Here is a 21,048-nt window from a genome sequence, read left to right as displayed (position 1 = left end):
TGGAAATCTGGACATTTAAGGGGTTGACGACCGTCATAGGCTGGTTTAAGGGATCATTTTACACACGTGTAACGTTCACCAATTCTACCCATTATTCTACCCACGCTACTAAAATTCTTGGAAATTCTATAAATATGAACCAATTTTGAAACATTGTTCTTGAATCACTAGAACTTCACTAGAGATAATCCAGATTTTGTGAACAAGTATTTGGACACACTCAAAATGTTGTAAAAATCTTTATTTTTATTTTGTCAATGATATATAATATACATAAGATGTAACTCATACTGCTTCTAATATTTTTTCTTTCTTCCTCCAAATTTCAATAAATCTCTTTTTAATTGTTTGATAACTGGTAATTTTAGTTGTTACGTAGTCTTTACCGTTATTCTTAATCACTATTCATTAAACACGGAGTAACAAGTCTGTCTTAAAAGGCATGCCATTATTCCTCCCGTTACAAAGGTGTCGGTGATGTAATCTATTATCCACGGACATGTATGTGAAATAATGCTACCATTTAATCATTGCGAATGCTATATTTTGTGCTCTTAAATCATAAAAATAATGCAGGAATGTTATTGTTGAAGAACAATTATTACGACGATGCACATCGTTAAACCGTTCGTAAATAAATAAACGTAAAACGGATACAGGTAGCTATTCTCAAAGCGATCCGTTATAAAGTATAATGAATACAGTTGTGACAGAAGAGGACAGCCTCAATATTTTTTGCTATATGATGTGGGTAAATTGTACGTAAAAATCAACTTAATGTTTGTGAAATTTGTAAAGCAAAGATTAATGCACAAACTGTATTAATTCTTCCAGGGCATTCGTACTATTTTTACGTTTTATTTTACAGTCGTAAACAATTTGTGAATAGTGGGAGAGTAAACAAAGTGTGTAAATTTACTATGATTATATCCAATCAGACCATTTGACTCATTGTTTACATAAATGCATCTGTTTTCCTCTAATTTCCCGACATTTTGCAGACTATTTTCATAAATTGGGTCAGTGATCGCATAAATCCGCGGAGCCCGCCGTTTGAACGCGAAATGACTCTCGGGCAAACTTTGATTTGAATATTTTCATTTCGCTAATTGAGCGGTTTAAGAATCCTGTATAATTCTGAAATTTGTTTTAATTTGTATTCCTCGAGAGTCTCTTCGGCGACTGCGAACAATATAATTGAACTAAATTCGACATTACCAGTCAAAACAGATATACCTCTAGTTAGACAGAGAAATCCCTATAGAATCAGCAAACATGCTCTCAAAATTCTAGACATATTGCGCGGATCATTAAAATATTTTGGCCATTTGTATTCATAAAATTATTCGAACTCTATAGATACATGTATACTGGAATACTATTATATTATTACATGAAACCAGGAACGTGATTAGAATATTCAAAATTAAAAATATTTTTTTCTTTATTTTACAGAATGTATATAATATGTACAAGTACATATATATATTGCTGGGTTAATCGCTAAGCAATATCTTCTAAACAACCAAAAACGGACTTTCAATACTAGTCAAGGTTTATACCTTATACATACAGCCGTAAAATAAATATGTAAAAAAGTGTAAATTACTATGTATAAGTTGCAATAAAAAACGATGAAATAATTACAAGATTGTATATTTATGAAACAGTAAATTGATGGGAGTAGGATAAGATAAGGAGTTGAGGGTAAAAGAAGAGAAACGACATCAGAATCATCAGATATTGTCCTAATGAGGAGACGGGTATATCTAGAAACTAAATCTTTGAAAATCTCGTTGATTAATATATAATAATATACAAATATAACTAACATTTTATTTAAATATTTCTTTAAAATATTCATACATGTATGCCTCCTTAACATTTCTAGTAGAAAACAACTTTAATATTATTATTTAATATATAAATCGTAAGCCATAACCCCAGAACAAGTTTAAAACTTTGTTGATATCCCATGCGATTAACGTGGTTTAATTTATTAACAAAGTTTATCAAAACTAATAATTTCCAAGGTATATACGCAGGATAGGCAGATGCAAACTGACTGTATAAACTCAGAAAAGACCATAAAGATTTAACGCTTTTCCGTACTGTTTATTATCAATTACATCAATTTCAACATTGAGTATATTCAATTGATATTTGAATTATTTCGTGCATCTCAATAAGGTTTACGATTTTAAAATTTATGGGCAAACTCGAATGTCGTTAAACTACTATTGTACTGAAATTAACGACGAAACGGTGAAAAGACATTAAACGAATCATTCCGTTTGTGACTACGCGAGATAGATTTATTCATTTTATGTCTTCCAATAAATCAGGAATTACGATTTTGAAATATCGGCTGTAAAAATCAAATTATTCGTAATATTTATTACTTTTATTGATCAAATTACATGGCTTTGATTGAATTAACACGTTTAAAGGCATTATATTAACTTCAATTGCAATAAACACTTCATTATAATTCTATGTACACATAAAAATAGACTAATCGTCAGGCTGCTTCTCCTTAGAGATAGGCAGAGAAAATAGAACGCCACATCACTCTGTCTTTGCAAACAATCTTAGCCTTTTCCACACTCCGTCGTTTGCAATCAGTTGTTTACAATCAGAGAGGAGATAGTACTTGAACATTAAAAAAAACATGAATTACGCATTAATGATAATAAGGAAGGCAAAGGAAAAATGGGGTGTAGGGAAGGAGGTAGAGGAAAAAACTAAGGGATAAGGTTGATGGACAGTTAGGATTCTAATAATAGATAGTAATGTCTTAGACGTTTCTTGATTATTATAACATATGGCTTATATGGTAATTTGACCTTTTTAATAGATTTGTTTAGTTGTTTAGATCAAATAATCCTCAAAATTCGCTTGAAAATTGGTGTCGGAAAAGAAGTAATAAAAATATTTCAGAATATGTTTTTTTTGTTCCATTAAAAAGTTTTATCGTAACTTGTTACCGTTACGCCTGGATTATTTAGCTTCGCGGCACAACTCCCCGAAAACAATACGAAATATAACAAAAAACTTCATTTCTGTATTTTAAGATCCATTATAAGCTTCTTTCTCTCTCCAGTAAAGTTCTTTATGACGGATTGGACGACTTTTTAGTTGCGTTTATTAAAAAAGTTGTATGATATTTTGAGTGTGTCCAAATACTTGTGCACAAATCTGGATTATCTCTAATTAGGAGTTATTTTTTATTTTTGAATTGTGAATAAGTTTGGACACACTCATAATGTTGTAAATAAATTAACTGCTCAAATTACAAGCTAAAATAAAAAATAAATAAAAGGATATTTCATGGCGTTTTTCATGTATGTGAATGTCATCCAGAAAATCCATAAGGTGTTTGTTCTTCTTTCTCTTCTTCTTCTTGGTGTAGGCCTTGTGACCTGTTTTTAAGAGGGATAAGCCTCCTGCGATGTCGATTCCGAGCTATCGATCCATCTCTTTGGTGGTCTGCCCGTCTACCGGGTTGGCCGTATAGTGCAATGTGGGGGAGTCTGGATGGTTCTATTCTCTTCACATGCGCATACCATTGTCTCCTTCGTTGCCTTCCCCACCTGACGACATCTTCAATCTCGCATATTTCCCTGATCCTGGTGTTTCTTATTCTATCTCGAAGACTCTTGCCTGATATGCTTCTTAAAGTCCTTTCTGACACTCTAAGCGCGTTTTTGTGTCAACGGTGTCCGCTCTACTTTCGATCCCATACGTCATGATCCCATATGTTGTGATCCTATACGTCATGATGGAAGAGTTTCTACTCAATAAAAAGATTCTTTCATCTCACCATAGATGACTCTAGTGAAATTTTAGTTAATTTAAACAATATATTTCGAATTTGAACAATCAGTATAGAAGTTCCAAAAATTTGAGTAGCGTTGTTGTCAATCATGGGTAGAATTGGTGAATGGAACACGTATGTAAAGTGATCACTAAAAACCAGTCTAAGACGGTCGTAAGCCCCGTAAATACCCAGACTTCCATATTCTTCTTTATCTATGTTGATATGTCAAAAAATAAATAAAAAAGCTGTGTGCGAATTTCGTCATCACCTAATAAATATCTATGTTCCTATACTGAGAAACATCTGCGCTGTAAAAAATATTTGGCACTCAATACTGCTAGTACCTACGCAATAATAACAAACGTGCTCGTAAATTTGGGAAAATCGAGTGCGAGAGAGCTTTTATGTAAAAACAGCTATAAAAAAGTATGAATTTATTAATATGAAAGTTTTAGTATAAATATCATCGCGTATATGAATAATGTCTATTTTAAAGTACAAAATGTGACATACTCGTACTGTCAGACTACAAAGAAATCGTTAAATGTATATGTATGTATATACATATATATATATATATATATATATATATATATATATATATATATATATATATATATATATATATATATATATATATATATGTATATATATATATATATATATGTATATATGTATATATATGTATATATATATATATATGTATATATATATATATATATATATATATGTAAATATGTATATATATATATATATATATATATATATATATATATATATATATATATATATATATATATATATATATATATATTTATAAATAGATATAAATATTTAAGTCTACTGAATATTATTCGTACCCAATGGTGCATAGGGGACCACATAAAAATGACGCAATGTTTATTCGATCGTTTATTATATGAAGGGAAGATGATAAGTCGTGCGCCTCAGGTACCAGTCCAGGGTAGTAAACATTAGGGTGAAAAACACATATTTATTTTGACCCCCCCCTCTGGGAATCGTACCCGGTGCATGCAGTATAAAATATGCTTACCACTACACTAAGGAAGTGGGTGAGAATAAATATTATTCATAATTTAGGAAAAAATATAAAGCGCTATTTTTTTGAAATACTACCTCAAGAACGCTTCACAGTGATTTAATTCTGGATATATTCGTCACTAGGTCAAATATAAAAAGAATTTTTAAACATAGATACAGGTTTCAGGTATATGCAGATTTACTATACTTATATCTTTCTTCAAAAGTTCCTACTAAAAACGTTAGCATCATCTCAACCAATAAATAACCTTAGCAATAATAGCATATAACATACAATTTTATATACAGATGCTAGATATTTAAAGAAAAAAAGCGGTTAGTGTTTCGCAGAATTAAAATCATGTTTTGAATCATCACAATAGGTGATCTTCTGTAATCGGATGTCCAAAGATGGAAATGTATACAGTTTCTCGCCGACGTTATAACATCATTATTCCGAATAATATTTAAGTAAAAATAATAAGAATTAAAACTCAACGAAACTCTGCACATATTTTTTCAATAATATCCTTGCTTTAAACTTATCAGGGAGATAAAAAATAAGATGTAATTCCTTTTAGAGAGCTGTTAGCTCAACGCATCCAAAACAAACACCTACTCGAGGCAAAACAATGGGATACATGCGTCCATTTTATACTGTTCAAAAAGTTTTTAAAAAAAAATTTAAATTCCTCCCGAATTATTTTACATTTGTATTTTGACCACTTATTTATTGTGTGCAAAAATATGGACACCCCTAAAATATTGTGAGTTAATAAAATTGATGTAATGTTTTTAATTTTTGTTTAGTTTTCCAATTACCTTTTTCGATATCATATATATTACCAGGGTGAGAAAAGCGCTAAATTTACTATTTAATTTAAAGCTTATTTCTTAAACACATTTAATTGTAATGAATTTTAAAGGTTTTTCTTAAATTTGCACCTAATTTTCTATTCTTCGATTGTTGCATTTAACCTTATACTATATTGTGTGCTTTATATTGTTAATCCATGCACAGGTTATCCCTGTTATATTATAGGTCCCTATTATAGGTGGGAAATTTAATTTATCTTTTCATTTATACATATATGAAATTTATCAATGAATAAAATAAGAATGATAAGGTTGAGAACAATGATTGAAAATGATACTTATAAACATGATTTAACATTTTTAATAATTTTTTTTTACAAATAAGTATTGTTTATAAATATTTCCTGTATGTAGCCCATTCCTCCTCTCTGAAACTCGTGAATATATGATGTGGGTATATTAGTATGATATTATTCTTATAAAACGTTGTTTTTTTTACAGAATGCATCGGAAACGGAGAGTGGAACATTGACCACAACAGGTAATTTTTTAAAGTATTATATCTATATTTTTATATTTATAATTTATTGTGTATCAAACAAAACATACAATAATATCGTAAGATAGTTGATTGATTTATTTCCTACGTACGTTATGGATATAATTCTTTCGTCAGTATTTTGTTCCTTGTAAACAAAAATGGAAAATAGAACGAACGCTTCTTTCACTCTCGATATAGGGCATGTTTTTAAATCAGCAAAAAAACTTTAAATATTTATATTCAACAGACCTTGACTGAAATTCAGAATAAACTGTATACCTTATGCATATTAAGGCTATACTTAATCCTTCAACACGAATTTGAAATGAACATCACCCATATGGAACAAGTGAAATCTATTTTTTTTTAGTACAAGGACTTTCTTGTATTCTTTCTTCCGTCGCCTAGTGGTGCATAGAGCACTGTATCAAAACGATGCCAGAGTGATCAGTCTCGCGGCCAGATGTTAGACAAATCTAGGAGTGTAATATAAAATATGCAGTCTAATAGTAAGCGCGTTTAGCTACCGCATTCGGTTCCCAGGGGAGCTCAAAATAAATAGTGGTGATATTTCATTTTAATATTGGTCCCTGAAACACATGGGTTTTTTTAGATGGGAGTTGCGTTAATTATATACCTTAAGGCCCAGCATTCGTTAAGTCGCAACTTATTTTTTTTTAAATCCAGGTAACATTTTACGTAATCGATTTTTTTCTTAAAACACCGTTTTTGCATTGAAAAAATAAGTTTTTATTCGAAACAATTATATGGCTTTGAAGAGAAAACAGATATGAAGAGAAAACAGATGAAAGGTAAGGAGTTTTTAAAAAAAATCAGAAAAATATCCAATAAACATTTTAAAAATCGGGCGCGAACAGACATGTCGCTTACTCCTTTCAAGAACGTCATAAATCAAAAATCGACAATTTTCAGTTGTGCATGTTTTCAGAATGCCCATAAAATGTACTATATCCCAGCAAAAGAGGCATATTTTTAACCTAATATTTACCCGCTACAGGACAAAAAATGTTGTTTTTGCATTTTGAAGAAAAGGTATTGTTCAATTATTTTTTTGAATATATTAAATATTTTTCAAATGGAAAAATAACCTTCAAGTTTTAGCTAAAAATATGTGTTGCACAGTAAAAAGTTCAATAAGTAGCTAGATATTTATTTTTAATACAATGTGTTATATTTTTAAACTTTAATAACGTTCTCCTGAAAAAAAAAAGTTTTTTGATTTATGACGTTCTTGAAAGGAGTGAGCGATGTGACCTCTCTGGTGGAATGAATTCTATGTGAGCGAATATCCCCTAAAGTAACTATTTAGTAGTAAGCCAATACGAAGCCGTTAATTTGATCAAGGATATTTTGATAATCTGTATCATGGGAGCCTTTTCTTTCAAGTCACGGTTAAAACGACATTTTAAGAGTATCATGATTATTTTTAGAGCACGTTAGTTCCTGCTTCTAATCCGGAATGTTCCACTAATTATACACACTTATCTCGGGTGTAGTATTTACGCATTCGTATTTCTCCGCAAAACGTGCCTAATTATACTAAATATTAATTACTTTGGTCATGTACGGAGAGCGTAATGAAGATACGGCCGTGTTTATGGGGTCTAGAGATCAAAAGCAAGCTAAATACACAACGGGTAAGTTTGGAATTGCGAAAATTTGCTCGTAAAACTCACATCAACTTTCTCTTATTTACAAACAATTCAAATATGAATAGATTCAATCCGTTTTTTTAATACAGCCCGGAAATGTTATTTACTAAACTTTATGTCAGTCTAAAGTATGAGATTATGTATGAGGAGATGCAAGATTCTACCCTAATTATTTCATATGTACTAGGAGATGCCTGAAATATGATTTTTTATTTTTACGAAGGTTATAAGTGAACTGTTGTGAAGCTTATACGAGTATATGAACTAGTCAAATTGACTAGTTTTTTTTTATTGATGGCATTATGAGTGTGTCCAAATACTTGTTCACAAATCTTCACCATACTTTTATATTCTTATTCATCTATTATTTATTGATTCGGCATTAACTTTGTGGAATGACATGTTGATTTTTTAAATTAAATTAAACCACTTTATTTTTATTATACACAAGTTTCGAAAACTCACAGATATTTTCATCTGCTTATTTTCATCTGCATCTGTTTATTTTTATTTTAAATAATCTTATGCATCTATGTTGAGATGTCAATTTTTTTTATTTACTAAATTTTAAGTGTGTCCAAATCCTTTGTGAATGAATTGAACACATCCAAAATTTTGTATTATCCCCTTTTGTTTATTAAAACATTCGTTTAGAAATCTCTCAAGCCATGATGTTTTGAACGATCTTCTATAGCACCACGCCTAGTCTCTTCTTCTTCTTCTTCTTGGTGGTCTGCTCGGGAGTCATCTACCTTGGGGTTGGGGTAATATTGAATAACTAATAGAGTGAAAAAATCACTCATTTTTATTTAACCCCCCCCCCCTGGGAATCGAACCCGGGGCCTCCAAAACGGTAGCCGAGTGTGCCGACCATTACACTACGGTGGCGTGCAATAATAACAAATTAAATACTTATATAATAACAATATTTAATAATGCGTTATTAAAAAGTGCTGTTGTGGCCCAAAAATCTTTTTTGATAATAACACTCAAAATTATGAGAAGGATTCCTACAGAGAAAATATTCGACAAATTACAACTTATGACAGTCAAACAACTATATGCTAAAATTATCCTTACATATGCATTTTCAAAACATCATGGGTCGTAAGGAAGTCCAACGAAAAGGTGTTGCAGGACGTAAAAGAAAGAAGAGAGCTTATAAATCATATTTTGAAGAGGAAGGCCAAGCTAATAGGGCACTCAATTAGACATAGCACCTTTCTTAGCAACATCTTCGAAGGAAGAATCTTGGGAAAACGAACAAGAGGCCGCCCAAGAACTTCATACTTCCAGGATTTGAAGCGGCTCATGGACGTCTCCTCCTATTCGCAGCTCAAGAGGATGGCGACTGACAGAGACAAGTGGCTGACACAACAAGGCGCTGCCTTTAGAAGATGATGATGATGCATTTTAGAGTTTATCTCACATGTGATAAATAAAATAAAAAAAATATTTTTTAAATTTATTTATTTTTATTATTTATTGGAAAACCAACAGAATGTATACAAAAATAACATAATAAAAAAAAAACTTAAAAATTAAATTCCATTTACAGGTTTTCACTTAAGTAATCTAAAAATAAAATAAATAAAACTGTCTAATACATAAAAGTATAACTATGTATATAATAAACTAACTAACTAACCATCATGCCGCTTTCCCGCAGGGGTAGCCAGAGAGAATAGAACGCTACACCACTCTGTCTTTGCAAACATTCCTCGCCTCTTCCACGTTCATGCATCTCCTCATACATACCCGCCGATTATTACGACTCCTAACCTGACCACTATTAAGTATTTGGCATACCTGATCGTGCCATGCTTTTCTCGGTCTTCCTCTGCTCCTTCTCCCAATAACATTCGCCTCATAAATTTGTTTAACCGTTCTTTCCTCACTCATTCGTTCTACATGTCCAAACCATCTAAACACACCTTTCTTAATTTTATCGATAATGCTTATCTCAGCTTTGCATTCCTTCCTTATTTCACTATTCGAACATCTATAATACATCGTTTTGTCGCACATTCTTCTGAGAGATCGCATTTCGACTGCATTCAGTCTACTTTCATCCTTCTTTTGCCAACTCCATGTTTCACTTCCATACATTAGAGTTGGAACCAGGACTCCGTTGTGCACTGCTAGTTTAGCTTCCTCTGATAGGTTTTTATTTGCTATAACTGACTGAAAAGTGTAACTATTTAATAAACTTACATCAAATGTTTTTTATCAAATAATAGAAATTTTCTTTATCAAACAGTCAAATAGACATCAACAATATGTCTCTTAAACGTATTAAAAGAAACATTATTGATGTCTATTTCATTAAGCATTACATTGCACATATCGCAGGATCGATTTAAAAATGAATTTTATGAATGAGTTTTAATTTTATTTCAATGCATATGGATGACCTTGCTCCAATTTTGCCAATAATTTGGATGCATCCGTGGTTAACAGCATCACATGTGTGTGTTACTCGTGTTAGAATGAATATTCATCGTGATCAGGAGAAAATTATAATTGAGGGTGACCAGTGCCAGTGTGACACGACGCGATGTCACGCTGTGATTTATGGGTCAATAAATTTAAAGGACCGTGACATTTGACCTAAATGTGTGTGTGTAGTTATAATATGTGCATTATTTCGTCATATAATATTGAAATTTCATTCCAGTTTTTGCACCAAGGCTTTTTTTAAAAAAATACATATCATCATTATAATAATCAATTATGATTTGATATATTTACTTTGTATTTTGGGTTTATAACAACGTTTTATTGTATATTAAAAGGTTACATTCCATAAGTAGGTATATTTCTTTATATTTTATTTATTACAAGTTTATTACATGAATGGTGCACTGAAATCAGTTATAGCAAATAAAAACCTATCAGCGAAAGCTAAACTGGCAGTACGCAACGGAGTCCTAGTTTTGATTCTAATTCATGCATGGAAATATAGCATAGAGTTGGCAATCTCTCGAAATCATAAATTTGTTGTACCGTTCTTTCCTCACTGATTCGTTCCACATGTCCAAACCATCTCAACACACCTTCATTAATTTTATCGATTATGATTATCTCACCTTGCATTATTTCCTTTGAACATCTATCATACATCGTTTTGCCTCACATCCGTCTGAGGGGATGCATTTCGACTGCATTCAGTCTACTTTCATCCTTCTTTTGCCAACTCCATGCTTCACTTCAATACTTTACGGTTAGATCCAGGTTATATATTAATAGAATGATTTATTATTTATCATGTATACAGTATTAAGAAATATAACAATAGAAAATCTCTATACTGTCAAAATAACGATGAAAGCATGAATTTAGTCGATTAAGTTAAATCGAGTATAAGGATTTTTTTGTATTCCAGCTTCCAGCCCACTTGAAGGCAATGTTATTAGTAGAGCATCTCAGCCTTATTACTTACAAGCCATTTCCCCTGAAGAGTATTCTCCGAACGGATCACGTATTCCGATAGCGAGGCCTAGTACCCAATGGTTTGAAGTTAATGTCCTGGATTTACCTTAGAAATATTATAAAAGTCATGAATTTATGATATTGGCACTTTAGGACATTAAACCCGATGTCTAATGTTCATTGCAAACTTGTTTTGATATTTAAAAATATTAAGGGAACTTATTTTTTAAAAGTGTATCTTCTTAGATCTTAATCGATAATTGGACGAGATTTTTTCCTTTATAATTATTATTTTCAATTCACAATATATTATTTATTTATTTAAACTTCATGTACAGAAAAGAAATAAGTACATTGGTGGGCTTATTGCTAAAAAGCAATATCTTCCAACCAACCAAAAACAAACTAGTGATACTGATTAAAACGTTTGATATCATATATAGCTGTTTGCAATCACAGAATAGATAGTACTTGAACATAAAAAAAAACATCAATTACAAAATATGATAATAAGGAGGGCTAAGAAAAAAGGAGTTTAAGGAAGGAGGTAGAGGGAAAAACTAAGGGATTATTATAATTACAAGTACAAAAAAATAGTAAAACAAAATAAAGATCCCACAAAGGCATGGGCTGTGTGTTGGAATTTTATTTTTGGTTATAATAAAGGGCACTGGAAAGAATACGATAGATATCAGAAATAAAAATAGATTAAAAGTGCTAATATAAACTACAAATATTTGATTTTAACAGTAAACAAATTATGAAAAAAAAAAGTTAGCAAATAAGTATGTAATATATGAGTTATAAGTTTAAAAAAAGAAGCTATTTAGATCTGTTTTTTTTTTAAATAAATAATTGAAGTTTTTTTTTGTTGCAAAAATGGTGTTTTAAGCAAAAAATTTAATTACGTCAAATGTTACCTGGGTAAGAAAATTAAGTTGCGATTTAACGTATGTTGGGCCTTTAGCAAAAAAATCAATTACGTTAAATGTTACCAGGGCTTAAAGAAAATTAAGTTGCGGGCTATTGATCATCCCGCCTTAAGGTATGGTTAAAACAATTCACAATGAAAACAATGTTGGCAACACCTCGAGTCTGAATTTTGCGCGGTAGGTACCGTTATTGCAGGCGCCAACAGTAATATAATATAATATGCGCATCATCTACATAAATGTCCCAATGATGAATCCATTATCGTCCTTTGTGCAACAGTGCATCCCGATATGGATGCGTTTGGTCATCGGGATTCCCTTGGGACATTACATCATGGTGTGATATCACCCACTCCCATTCGCTTCTGTCACCAAGCTTTATCTTACATGCGGAACTGTTGTAAAATGCATAATAATAACCGTGAGTTTTTTTAAATCAAAAATGGTTTTGGAACTCACTTCATGTCAAGCTTTTTACTGAAAATATACATTTTCTTGGATGTTTTTTGCAGATAGTTTGTAAATATTTCAATGTTTTAGAATTATTACATTTTTAACCCTGATGATGACAAGGTTCTTATCGAAACCGGATGGAGAAAAAATGTACCAATAAAAATAGTAGTTAAAAAGTTGAAAGTTGTTTTATTTTGTAAAAAAAATATGTAGGTATATTACATATTAAAATATTATTTAAGCATTCATTACAATTTAACGAATTATAAAAATATGGATTGTAATTACGTAAGCGCAAACATTGTTTCGTCTTATTGATTTTGAAAATTAAAAAAAATTACTCAAAAAAAAAGTGCCGGAACGCCGTCCCACGGCGTTACATGCAAAAAAAGCCCTGGTAATAATAATACTAAATTTTTTGCATGAATAAAAGGGCCATTTTCATGAAATACTACCCCAAGTACGCTTTACTGTGATTTAATTGGGGAAAATGAGATTATGAAAACGATTTAGCAAGCGTTTATGGTTTTTATCTAATGATCATCTCACCCTCACTTTTTTTTACTATTGGCGAAAGAGCATTCCATGCCATCGGTCTTGCAATTGGCTGTTAAATTTGACAGGCTCGTCAAATTTAGTGCGCTGGTAAGATGAAGATCACTTTACCCATAGCAGTTGTAGCAGATCGAAGCATGAGACGTCTATCAACCAATTGGTCTGGAATACTCGTTTTTTAGATATTCTGGAGTCATATTGCACTGAATTATGCATGAGTAGAGAGGGTGATTTAATAAGGGTCGCTGCGAAATAAAAAGCTTACTCAACTCAACCATAGATGGTATTGAGAACTCACAAATGATAGAACATGTCAATTTGATGATGTACTCAATATTATTAATATTTAAAGTATTTACTTTGTGGTTAGTAATATATACTTTTTTTTTCAAAAAGTTTAATAATACTAGTATATAACCACTCACCTACCGTTATTAACTTTTATTATCAACCATTATTAATTTTTTTTTACATAATTTTTGTAAAAAAAAAGTTAATAATGTATACAAGTTCTGAAATTCGAGTAGTTGTCAATCATTGGTAGAATGGTGAATGTTGCATTTGCAAGTGATCACTTAAACCAGCAGGTCTCAAGGCCTGTAAATACCCAGATTTCGATATACTTCTTCATCTTTGTTGAGAAGTCAATTAAATTTTCCAATACTGATTTTTTTTTTCATAAACTTCTTATATCCTTTATTATTTTAATTTAAAACGTATAAAATTTTTCAAATATGTTAAGAACTCACAAAGGCTCGATAGAATGATTCTGCAGCATCTTATATTTCCATTAAAGTAACAATTACATTAGCATTTCTGGCTTCGTGGTTATTTTTTGCAAACTTAGAAGATTTTTTGCTCTCCGACCCGGTTACAGCGACATGACCAGTCATTTAAAACACATTTCCGATAGATAAGTGATGTAAACGTTTAGAAAAAATGTGAAAAAGTTTATTAAATTTTGTAGCCTTAATAAAGGTTGATAACGTTAATGTAACCTTCTTGTACATATCTAAGGGTTGGAATGTGTGTACCAAATAAGGATGATAGCGTTTAATCACAAAATTTGGAAAATCCTATGCTCTAGTTAATTTTTCAATACGCCAATCAATTATAAATACGTGAGTTGCGTTGAAATACAAATCAGAATCTGAGAAAGCTTTACATTGAGTGTATATATAGATACATATATAGATATTTCATCATATACATAATTACAAATTAAGTACCAAGTCTTTTCCGGCCGTCCTCGTTCTGTTCTCCCGCTCACATTCGCCACATATATTTTCTTAGTCATTCTCTCGTTATCCATTCGCACCATATTTCCATACTACCTTAAAGAACTCTTCTTAATCTTTTTAATTATCACTTGTTCAGACTTACATTCCTTATTTTTAATTCTGTCATACAATCATTTTTCCAACATTCATCTTAGGAAACGCATTTTAACAGCGTTCACCCTACTTTCACCCTTCCTTTGCCAGTTCCATATTTCGCTTCCATACATTGGTGTCGGTACCAGCAAGCCGTTGTGAGCCGCTAGCTTGGGTTCCATGGACATATTTTTATTTGCAATCACTCTGTTTAAAGCATCATTTATTATATGCCCTGCATTCACTCTTCTCTCAGTATCTTTATCCACTTTTCCATCCCTTGTGGACATGCTTCCTAGATATAAAAAAATCTTTATGAACCTTTTATATATACATACTATATACATTAAATCATCATTTTAAATTGATCGGAGGTGTGTAAGTGTCTGAAAATAAGATCACAATTACATACCTCTAATAATATAAGAGGTGAAGCTTAATAAAGCTACACTCAAAATCCAAAATTTAAGTCCTCACATCTTCAATATATTATATTTTCTCAAAGCTACATTTTTTCAACTCGTAACTTTCGCCGAACGGGAAGGATATATCTATATTCCAGGCCATTATTTTTACCTGACAGTGGTATAAGTGATATTTACAGAATGAAAAAACATTTTACCTTCTCTCCAGAGGGTACTTTTCTTTCCTCTCTAGAGTGCCACAAAATATTCGCCCGTTGGTGACCGTTAATCTTTTTGATGAAAACACCTTGTACGAGTATGAATTCTTAATATGACTTCTATTCCCACGACATTTCCAAAGCAAATAGATAAACTTGCCTACATTTATTAAGAAATAGTTCACATATATAATTTATATTTGAAGCATTAACTTTGTGATTTTCTATTTTATAATTAAAATGTAACTTTGGATTTTACTATTTATAGTGATTTTAAAACAAAGTTACATTTTAATCATATTATATTTAACAAATAGTCCAAAAAACTTAAGCAAAAAATCAATTTATTATTGTATCAAAATATTAATTTACCAGTGTTTTTTTTTTCATTTCTGCAAATTTGACATAAATATTTTTTAACAGTTATACACCCTACAGCTTATCAGCCGACTATAGAATAATAGTCCGTGGGTAAAAACGTGGACGTGGTAAAAAAAACGTCGTGTTAAAAATCAGTCGTTAAATGTGCTTCAAGAATAAATATGACTGCACTTTTACAGTCATGAGACTTCGTTAGAATGTAATGAATTTATTATAGCGAGCAAAAACTTCCACCATTTTCATTTATTTTATTGCAATCTCATATTGCCTCGTCAGTGTGTGATATTTTTCTCCATATCAACAATGATTAAACATGTCGATTTAAAATTAAGGTCATTTGAGCTTGTGGATTGCACTTCGTAAATTCATTAAAGATAAACGACACTATTGCGCCGCACTTTATGCGTTAACCTAACCTAACCTAACCGATAAATATCTACAAAATAAATTTATTTATGTTTCATACTTTTCTAGGATATTTTATATTGGATTTGGCTTATTATACAGCTAAAAACACTCTACCATCGAAATCAAATTCATTTGACTAACTGCAAAGCTTTTTTTGCAAAGCCTTTGTGATGTATTTTTCACGTTTACCTTCCCTATCCTTAGACCTGCAGACAAGCATCTTAAATAGGCGCTTTGCGGGTTATTCCTTCTAAAAAAATAATAAAAAAGTCGTGTAATTTACTTTTTTGTTGCCATGAAATTTGTCGATATACACCAACCCTATGCTAAACCGTGTTTTTTGTTAATATCCGTTCTTTTTCTACACTGATTTTGTATTTTATCCTTAGAACATCTCCCAACTATTATATTATTTTTAAAAAATCTAAGCTCATCTTATCCACCATAAATACTGAAATATTTTCAAATCCATTGATTATACCTTTTTTCTTGAATTAATACATGTATTCGTAATATTATTGCTCCACAAAGTCATGTGGTCTCCTACGCTGTATGCAGAAGTGTCCACATGGAAAAGGGTTTTGATACTCATGTGTTGCACGCTGTTAATCTTGCTCCCTTTATTGGCAAAGCACCAACAATGGAGTGATACAATATGTTGCTACCTTTTCCTCACTGGAAATGTAAACCTAGTCTAAGTCGGATGTGGTGCAAGTAGAAAAGGATTAATATTTGATGCATTTAAGATTCGACTGAGACTAGGTTTTTACGAAAGGTTTATCAGAGTGATTTTTAAAATGGAGCAAATATAATACAATTAAAAGGAAATAAACTAGATTTACTAAGCCAAATATGCAGTTCCAAAATTTTTGTACCGGGTATCGATTTCATTAAATAGATTATCGACATATGAATTTTAAAAACAATTAAATGTTTTTTTTCCAGACTTGAGGTGGCGCACAATAACCTCGAAATACGTTCGCACGATCCCGCCAAAAATGGATTCGTCAGGCGGCCAAATAACTTGAGGAACATGTTAACCCGGAATTCAGGAAGTCAGACTAATTCCGACTACAAAAGGAGGCGCTACCAGAGACAGCACAGATTCAGTAGCGAGCCGGACGTCTCGTACAGTCACTACAGCCCGACCATCATCACCGTCCCGCCGGCCAGGAATATCTACAAGTCGCTCGAGGATCCGGCGGCGTTCTACAAGAACAAGGTGTTCATGAATGCAACGGCTATTGAGAAAATGCAACGGTCGTCGTATTCTACGAACGGCATCACCAGCGACCAGCGACCTGGAGCAGTGTCGAGAACTTCCGATGGATTGAACATCCGACTGCGAGGGGCCACCATTAGGGTCCGTCCTGAAGACGGGTCCAGGAAATCCAAATGGTCTTCGGACGAAAATATGGACAACTCTCTTGCGGGTAAATACAATGTCTATAATTAAAGAAAAAACAATTAAGTTATTATTAAGTAGGTACCAACATAACTACGCTTATCATCATACATTAATATGTAATGTAATGTACAACTAACAAAAGCTAGTAAGAGTATGGGTATGCAACCCCAAGTACCCTAGTCATTGCTGCTTCTTTTCCTCTCATATGGTATTCTATTGATATTCTATAAAGTGCTCTATTCTCATTTTTTCCGTTCTCACGTTGAAATAATGTCCTTCATCCTGATCTTCTTCACTGACGTCATTAGCATCTTATCAGACATATTTTGGATTCTCTCCCATATCCATAAATTGCTTGTTTGGGAAATTGAAATATATATAAGATTGTAAGCAGTTAGAAAAATCAGTTTTTGAATTTCTAAATGTTAAAATACATCATGAAAATCCTAATGATTTCAATGCGAATACGTTAATCTTCTTCTTCCTGGCTACATCCCAGCTTATTGTCTTTGTAGACTGTTTACTCCATATGTTTAAGGTGACTATATATTTTTTTATAATTCATGTGTGAAATTCTAAGTAAAAACACTCGCTCGGTTAAAAAAAATACTAACTTCTTCGGTCATATGTATTACCGACGGATAAATTTGTAGCTCTGCAGTCGTCATAGATGAATTTGTCAAATACCATAGATAAAAATGTTCCAGATTCGAATCTCCCGCGCCCGGGGCCGCGCAACCCGGCGTGCGTGCGCTGCCCCGCGGAGCGCACGGCCGTGGCGGGCCGCGGGCGCGACCGCGCGGCGCTGGAGCAGCCGCCGCTGCAGGCGTGCGCGCCGGCCGCCGCGCCGCCCGCCGGAGCCACCTTCCGCGCGCTCTACGGGCCGCGCATCGGCGACCTGCTCAAGGAGGGCAGCCACGTCACGGTGGGATCCATCGTCATCGGAAATGAGGTTACCGTCACCACATAATTGTTCCATTCAAGGAAGACTCAACATTTATTATATTCTTGAATAACAATGTTATCCACAGTGTGACATGTCATTTTATTTGATGGCTGTCAATGTTCGATGTATCGAGATAATAAAATTATATTTTTTCAGATCAGATCAATCAGAACCTAAAATCTGGTGGTGACAAAAGTCTGCGTAATCGGAGGGCATGTATGACTAGGTGTCGCTCACTCCTTTCAACAACGTCAAATATCAAAAAACTTGATTTTTCAGGAGATTGTTTTTAAAGTTTAAAACTATAATACGATGTATTAAAAATAAATATCAAGCCACTTTTTCAACTTTTTACTGTGCAACAGATCTTTTTAAGTAAAACCTGAATTTTTTTTCTCCATTTGAAAAATATTTAGTAAATGTATTTTAAAAAAATAATTAAACAATACCTTTTCTTCAAAATGCAAAAACAACACTTTCTGCCCTGTAGCGGGTAAATATAAAGTTTAAAATATGCCGCTTTTGCTGGGATATACACATTTTCTGGGCATTCCGAAAACATGCACAACTGAAAATTGACAATTTTTGATAAATTACATTGTTGAAAGGAGTGAGCGATGTATGGATGTGAAGGAGGCGAGGATTGTATGTCAGGACAGAAGAGTGTGGCGTTCCATCCTGTCTGCCTACCCCTGCGGGAAACGGCGTGATGGTAGTAGTAGTAGTAGTAGTAGTATTTTTTCATATATTGGTAAAGAATCGAATAAAGGTAAATAAACAGATGTAAATGTATAACCACATTTTTATGGAAAAAATAATTAGGGATAAAATGTATTATTTTTATTATTTTGACACTTCAATGGTTGAAATAAACTCTAATTAAAAAAGTTCGATGAAAAAACCTCAAAAATCATGCGCAAATTATGAATCTACCAATAGAAAACAAATTCATCAGAGACAATAAATGAAACATTGCAAAGAAAGGTGCGGGTATCAAATGTCATTGGCAAACTCTATGACATTTTTTGAAATTTGTAATGCAATTATGAATACGCAAAAATAAATAGTATATTATTCGCAAAATGCCTTTCTTTTAGGCAGTATCCAATGCACTTGCATCAGCTTTCATTAACATTTTTTAAAAGTTATCTCAAAATAAATGAAAAAGCTAATTGAGATAGTATAAAAGTAAGTAATGCTGTATTTTGATTTTACAGACACAGCAGCTTTGTCAGTATCGTTTCAATGTCGTTGTAAGACGTTGTGACCCCCTTCCGGCACCACCCGCCGACCTCAAGATGACCTGTCCTCGAGGGTCTCTGTGGGGAGCCGCCTGCCGCTTCTCATGTAACAACCCTCGGCACAACCTGAAGGGAAAAGCCAGACTCTTCTGCAAGGATGATATGAAGTGGTCTGGGAAAATGCCTACTTGCCAAGGTGAGATTGTCTAAGGGTAAAAATATTAAGAACATTATTGTATAATTTTCTGTAATATCTCCCACCTTACATTGATTGGCTAACGTATTTCAAGATCAATTCAGCAAGATTGCTCGCAGAACGGCACCGAATGTATCGGAACAATCCCAACATTTTTAGTTGGTTTATCTTCTTCTACTATCCCTTATTTGCACCTAATGCTGCATAGGGCACTGCATCATATTAACTCAATGTTATCTTGATCGGTAACACAAATAGGAGAGGTGATCAGCCCTCCGCTTCAGGTACCTTATTTCCTCAGGTAATTTATCATTATAAAAATATTACGTTCCAATGTTTAGAACCTCCCGAGGGCACCTGGTGCGACATGCATCCCATATCTCGTCACGGCCGCATGACCTGCGACACGCCTTCCGCAGACGAGAGGGTCCCCCCCACAGCAGCCCCAGAGGGCTCGGTGTGCAGCGTCTGGTGCGAGGGGGTCCCGCGCACCGCGGCCCCCAAGATCCTCACCTGCCGGGCCGGTCACTGGCAGGGGGGCCCCGCCTGCCGTAACAACCGTCGCCGGAGACACAAAAAAATGAGGAAGAACTTGCAAATGACGGACCGGCAACGGACGTACAACAATTTTTATTAATAACAGAATTCTCTGTTTTGCATCTTATAAAAAGATTCTTTTTCTAGAGAAAATATGCAGTGGGAAAAATAAAGTATATTTATTTTGCAGCTATATTGGCTATAATGACTTCTACGAATTGTAATAAATAAAAAATTCAGTATTAGAGCACAAAAACAACATAAATACAATTCGTATTTGAAGCACTAAATTTGTGATTTTCCATTTTATAACTAACAAAATCACTATATACCTTATTTTAACTTTATTATAATATTGAGCGGTTTCAAAGAGCGGTTTTCCCATTCTAAGCTGTCTTCTTGGATTGCCGGTTGACATTATAATCAAGTTATTTTGTAAATTATAAAATAAATATAGTTGATACATATTGAGATTATTAAGAGTCACATTAACTAAGTTGCTGATTAATCCATTGCTAATGTGCTACTGTATGTATCATGTGTGGTGTAATTTTATATAGAGAGCAGATTGTGAAAATATATTCTATAAGTGTAACTTAATTGTAAAAAGTTTGTGTGACATTATCAGTGTATGTAATTTCACAGCCTTCTAAAAGAATTTGAAATAATGAAA

General features: G+C 32.8%; 1 protein-coding gene across 1 annotated transcript in view; it reads left to right on the top strand.

The window, feature by feature from the left end:
- The window catches only part of LOC148313792 (uncharacterized), a 58,488-nt gene extending 37,944 nt beyond the window's left edge, over positions 1-20,544 (top strand). The window contains exons 2-6 of the mRNA XM_088256595.1: positions 6,179-6,218; positions 16,993-17,480; positions 18,163-18,407; positions 19,619-19,838; positions 20,180-20,544. Coding sequence (XP_088112721.1) covers positions 6,179-6,218; positions 16,993-17,480; positions 18,163-18,407; positions 19,619-19,838; positions 20,180-20,475 — 1,289 coding nt within the window. The 3' untranslated portion in view covers positions 20,476-20,544. The remainder of the gene's footprint in view (positions 1-6,178; positions 6,219-16,992; positions 17,481-18,162; positions 18,408-19,618; positions 19,839-20,179) is intronic.
- Positions 20,545-21,048: the final 504 nt, after the last annotated feature.

This window comes from Brachycentrus maculatus, unplaced genomic scaffold (assembly GCF_059751285.1).
Source record: "Brachycentrus maculatus isolate JH-2025_06_01 unplaced genomic scaffold, ASM5975128v1 h1tg000005l, whole genome shotgun sequence".
NCBI lineage: Eukaryota > Metazoa > Arthropoda > Insecta > Trichoptera > Brachycentridae > Brachycentrus > Brachycentrus maculatus.
Note: the sequence above shows the minus strand (reverse complement) of the source record. Positions and strands in the feature narration are given on the sequence as shown.